This window comes from Leuciscus leuciscus (assembly GCF_965113295.1).
Source record: "Leuciscus leuciscus genome assembly, chromosome: 9".
NCBI lineage: Eukaryota > Metazoa > Chordata > Actinopteri > Cypriniformes > Leuciscidae > Leuciscus > Leuciscus leuciscus.
Genome location: NC_138733.1, coordinates 28146353 through 28152444, shown reverse-complemented (window position 1 = coordinate 28152444; position 6092 = coordinate 28146353). Strand labels below are relative to the sequence as shown.

Sequence of the window (6092 nt, the reverse complement as noted above, 5' to 3'; positions counted from 1 at the left end):
GGCCTATTGTTTTCCTCATAACAGAAGGATTGTCTGATATTTGTGTTTTGTTTTAGCTGGATGAGGGGAATTATGAAGGAATAACATGGAAAATCCTTGTGTGGGTGCATGTGTGCATGAGAGAGATATTATTGCTAATCTTTCCTTCCTATAGTAGAGGAAAATATTATTGCTCTTTTATAGTTTTGGAGACTTTTTCCATAAAAAAAATCATAAAAACTATTACAATTATAAAATTATATATATATATATATATATATATATATATATATATATATAGTAAAAACTTGTAATTATGGATATAATATAGGCTATAAGTTATAATATAGGCTATATAGAATTTGATGAGAAATATTTGAGTTCATATTCCAGAACTTTGCAGATTATGACATCTGAGCACAGTTTGAGACATTATTGTGATTACAGGGGTCATTTACTCGGGAGAAACATCTGAGAAGCAGGAGACTTAAAAGTCTCACTTGCTTTCCATTTGATCTCATTCTCACTATAGGAATTTAAGATATATTTCCGTAGGATTTTTTCATATGAGAAAAACTTTGTTTCTCCTAATTGGCTCAAACAAGTAAGTATAGAACATTTCACATAAGCACACATACCATATGGTTATTCTAATGCAAGTAAAATGAGCATGACGTGTAGGCTATACACACACATCCACACACACTTGAGAAAATGTGTGTACTCGGTAAACACAGCAGAGAGCCGTTTATGCATGACGGAAAGTCTCTTCTCAGGCTTGCTAATCAAACAGTCCAGATGTGTTGAAATATTTGCGGTCCTTTCAGGGCCATAATTAAATAACAATTACAACTGCCTAACAGCTTTTTCCACCCTGTCTGCGCGTTCGTGCGCGAGCCTGAAGGGACAGAGCTCGAGTCATGGAGCAGTGTGTGTTTTCACATGCAATAACACGCTAATGAAGAACACATCAAACTGGAGCGCGCGCGCGAGAGGGAACCAACTGCAAATGATCCGTGTGAATTATTTGTTCTCTTCAAAGATGTTCCATCAGTCATGCGTGCTCGTCCGGATCTTACTGACGGAAAGGTGGACCCCAGCTAACACATTTATGTTCTAAAAAAAGTTGTGGGAACAGTGATTTTTAATGTTTAACGTTAACATGTCCGGTTATCTTGTCGTGGTAAAAAAAGATAATGTTATTTTTTTCACAATATAAAACATTCTCTGAACGTTTATTTGTAATATTCCAATAACTTAAACATTAACAACCGTCAAGTAGCCTACAAATAACATCATAAGGATGTTCTGGAAATGTTGTTCTGGAAATGTTGTTCTAAGAACATTTCTCGCAACATCATAATTGCATAGCTATCAAATATTACTAAGAACACACTAGCCTATAGAGTAAATGTTATTTAAAGAACATTTTATCTTAACATTTACATAACCTTTACAAAACATTAGTGAAAGTTGTGGGAACATCCCCTGTTAGCCGGTGTCCACAAGCAATCAGAAGAGAATGTTTTGTTTTCACTCCTTTGTCATTGTCGTGCGACTCGTGCCTCTCACCATGATAAACAGAAATGATCGAAATAATCCTTAATGCCTGTTAATTACCACTAATCACCACTGTGACATCACTCTCACTCTCTCTCTCTCTCTCTCACACACACACACACACACACACATCATTAATGCTAATGTTCCCTGCACAAATAGTTCAAAGAAAAGACAGCATATAATGCATACCTCATCATCATATACACATCATCCACCACAAAAAAAAGCCCTTTTATTTTTATTCTTTATTTTATTCTTTATTAACTTCCAGTCGATTGACTGACAGAACCAATTAACTGGTGATTTGACCACAGCTGTTATTATCAAGAGATTTGAGAAGTTAATTGGCAACTTCAAGTGAGGGCCTCAGCAGGAAGTGAAGCCCTTCCAGTAGAAGTTTTTGCATCCCGCTTTACGTTCCCGAGCGGGAATGTGGTTCGAGCTCTCTGCCGAACGTTCTAGCTCCACACGTAGGCCCTCGTTTTCGTCCACCGTTGAAATATCATTCTCACGCATCTCCATTTCAGGCATGGAGAGCAGGGAAAGGAGTTCTTCGATGTCTTTCTTGGTCCAGTCCTGGGAAAACATATGATGGGATCAACATTTAAGTTCATTCAACATTTAAGTCACCCCCTCACTTTCCCTTTTGTTTGGATAATAAACACTGTCTAGTAAAGCTAATGGTGTGCATTCATTTAGATTAACGTATGAGAAAACGCAGAAAAGCCATTTTGTATTTATTGGGGAATGTGCTTTTTGATTAGAGCTAATTGTATTCCATTAACTCAAAGTTCCTGTATAGTAAAAGATAATGCATTTACTTGGCAAGATGTAAATGAGAAAAACAGAGGGTCATTTAGAAATGTGTGTGTGAGTGAAGGAAAAGGAGAGAGAGAATGGAAGTAATGATGTCTTCCTATAGAATTAGAAGGGGTAAAAGTAATTTCCCATTTAAACATCTATTAAAAGTAGAATTAACTAGAACATTAAACAAACTGAACATTTCAACAATCTGAAACTGAAAAATGTAACTATGAAACTGTCATTATTTAGCCTACTGTTTTAAATATATATATATAGCCTATACATATATATATATCATTTTTTTTCTTCTGCAGAACAAAGCATATTTTGAAAAAGACCTTAGTGTTGTTATTGGGGGTTTTTTTGTCCATAAAAAGTCAATGGGGTCCAATGTTGTTTTGATCTCCATTGACTTGCAATGTATGGACAAAAACAGCTGAAATATTCTTCTTCTTTAGTGTTCCGCAGAAGAAAGCCAGTCGGTACAGGTTTGGAATGACATGAGAGTGAGTAAACTACAATTTTGGGGGGTAAACTATCCATTTATGTGTATTTAGAAAAAAAAAAAGTCTAAATTGATATTGGAATGTAACGCAAGTTACATATTTGAGTGTGGGATGGCAGCACTGAACATGCAGATAATGTAAAAATATAACTAATTTGAACAGATGGTAAAAATATGCGTTCCCAGCTAACAAAAAGATGTCCTAGGAACATTTTGCTGTATGTTCCCATTAAGTTCTCAGAACGTAAAAAACATTACATTATTATTTTTGGGTTATTTGAACAAGATTATTTGATCATTTTGCAAGTATTATGGAACGTAACATTTGAAAGTTCTCTGCACCATCTGAAAAAAGTAACAAGTAGTGTAATAAAAATAAAAAAACAGACTAATGTCCAAATGAAATGTCTCAGAAAAACATTCCATGAATAATGTATAAATAATATTTTTGTTCTGTTTTGAAAATGTTACTAAAGACCAGATAACTTAGAATGAACATTCCGGAAGATTTTGAGTGAAATTTGTCATTAAGTTCTGATAACGTTCCCTGTTAGCTGGGCCACTCAATGTCAATGCGCTTTCGAGACTCACCTGTGTAGCCTGTCCAATCGCTTTTGCCCTCTGCAGAAGTCTGCGATGGCGGAAGTCCAGGTCCTGTTCTAGATGGGAGTTCGCACTGCGACCACACAGCACAAGAGACAGACCCAACAGGGCCAAATAACACTGCAACTCACACAGTCTCATCTCAAACCTCTGTTTTCCTCTCACGGAGTGTCTCTTCAGAGCTGTGGTTACGTTTCTGGATCCTTGGAAATCCCAAGCGCTCTTTTTAAACTCTCCCTCTGCTCGTATTATTGACTGACAGCTGCCCAGGTTGCTGGGTGATGGCGGATTGTGAAGTCATAAAGCATTAAAATTCTTCTGGTCCCACACTAATGGGAGACACTCTCATTAAGATAAGGCAAATGAACGAATTGCGACTTGACAATGGGAGCTACAATAAAAACATTAGAGACTTGGATTTGGGTTTGTTCAGCTAATCTAAAACAAATACAACAGAGAAATGCCTGGGTTTGCGTCTCCCTCGCTCTGAAGCGCACGCCACGGCAGAAGAGAAGGATAAAAGGTTTATTAACTTAATTGATTCTGAGTGAAGAGTTTAATGTGTCTTTTCTTGAAGTGTTAACACAAGACGTAAGTGCGTTTGTGCTGTTGAGGACATATTCCATTCCCTTTGAAAAGATAAATGAATGAATTGAATAGTTTGTGAATTCTGAATATGAGATTCAAAGCATTGATGAAAGATAAAGTGACAGGTGTGATATATAAATCAAAGCCCAAACGTAATAAGTATTTACAGTAGAGGACACAAAGACAACCGTTGCTTTTGCTTATATGAAGCCATTTTGTGTTATATGAAGCCAATGTTCTTTTCTCTTTCAGATTGCCTTCAGAAATGTGAATTTATTTGGATTTCTGACCATTTTTCGTTCAACATTACGTGCTTTTGAGTGTGAGGTGACGTTCCAGTACTGCTTTACTGTAAGTGATTTCCTTAAGAGATCACCACCTACTACACAAACGAGTGCATTTTGATAATAAACGTTTATAGAGACTTTTCAAAGCCAAATTCAAAATCATATAGTGAAAGGCAACACAAAAACATTTGCATTAGGCATTCAAAAAGAGATTCTGCCCTGACATCTTGTGGTCAGCCTTAAGTAGTCATGACTTACAGTAAAACAAACAAATCTCAAAACCAGGTTACATAAAACAGACAGACAGACAGACAGACAGATAGACAGACAGACAGACAGATAGATAGATAGATAGATAGATAGATAGATAGATAGATAGATAGATAGATAGATAGATAGATAGATAGATAGATAGATAGATAGATAGATAGATAGATAGATAGATAGATAGATAGATAGATAGATAGATAGATAGATAGATCTACATCTTCATCCAAAAGATTTATTCAATTAGTGCAATGTTACTACACATCCAAACACAATAATCATTATTTATGGACTGAATTAAGGGGACAAAAAAGTGTCATAGGCCAATTAAAACTTGGAACTGAGATTGTTATCCTATACATTTTCTACAGAAATATTCAATATATACACATTGTTTTGGACCAAAAACCATTACAGCATTTGCAATTATACAGTTCTCGAGCTATTAAACACTGCAGTCAAAAAAAAAGAGACCATTAACTTCAAAACTAAATGTGTGCAATCATGTTTTTAGTTGCAATTATGAAACTGCAAAACACATGTTTGTGATTCATATGGACACACAAATCACACGTTTGGCCAATTCAGGTTTCTAGCATTCAGTACAAAAGACAAGAAATATACACCCGACTGAGCGCGACAGACCTGCAACAAAGCAGATTATACAATGAAGGCAGTTTTCATATTTTCTGTATATTAAGACCACTCAAAGGATTTGGCATTGATACGCTTTTACATGTTCATTACAATTTCTGTTTAAATTGAATATGAGTCATCAGGAAATCGCCTTAATGCTATGCTATGATGAGCGTCCCGTGAATTCACATACTGTAATGACTATGTACACACTTTTTCTCTCAATGTTTCTCAAGTTTCTTTTCCTAATAGCACCATTAACTCTGAGTCATTCAGAGTTAAATATGAACAAGCTTAAATATATTTTGCAAAACTTCAGCACAAAAAGCAATTTCAAATAAGCTTTGCACAAACAAATCAGAGAATGATTTTTTTTCTTTTTTTCTTGAATAAAGTTCCAAAAGCAAAGTATATATACAGTAGCAACGTATTTGTATACTAAAGCATTCAGAAAATCATAGATCCAACATCCAAAATACTTGAGCAGGGATTTACCTCATTTTAGGATATTTAGGCAATTCCTTAAAGGATGTATATTATAAAATACATTTTAAGCTTGGAAGACTAACAATTATTTTCTACACATTATTGTTTATTAAATTAGTAATTAGTAACACATTAAGATAATATGTGTTTATAGTGTTAGTCAGGAAGACATTAATGTGTAATAGTTAACTATTAAAATGTAGGTATTTAAACTTTAATTACTAAACTATTTCTCAGTAGCATTGCTAAAGTGTAGATTACCTATTCTGTTTCAATTCATTTTAAATACTGAATTAAATATACAGTTTATGCTCAATATGAGCAACCTGAGCTCAAACTATTATTCACTGAGTGCATGTCTCTCAATGCATGGG

The 6092-nt window shown here is 34.9% G+C and overlaps 1 protein-coding gene across 1 annotated transcript; it reads right to left on the bottom strand.

The window, feature by feature from the left end:
• Positions 1 to 1753: 1753 nt before the first annotated feature.
• On the bottom strand, positions 1754 to 6092 carry sst1.2 (somatostatin 1, tandem duplicate 2). Its single transcript, XM_082179152.1, has 2 exons — positions 3443 to 6092; positions 1754 to 2118 (listed from the first exon to the last, which is right to left on the bottom strand). Exons 1-2 carry the CDS (start codon positions 3593 to 3595, stop codon positions 1909 to 1911), a joined length of 363 nt encoding a protein of 120 aa, XP_082035278.1. The 5' UTR covers positions 3596 to 6092; the 3' UTR covers positions 1754 to 1908.

Coding starts and splice junctions, on each gene's coding strand:
- sst1.2 (XM_082179152.1), bottom strand. CDS start 3,595: ATGAGACTGTGTGAGTTGCAGTGTTATTTGGCCCTGTTGGGTCTGTCT. Junction 2,119..3,442: donor CGATTGGACAGGCTACACAG/GTGAGTCTCGAA, acceptor ATGTTTTCCCAG/GACTGGACCAAGAAAGACAT.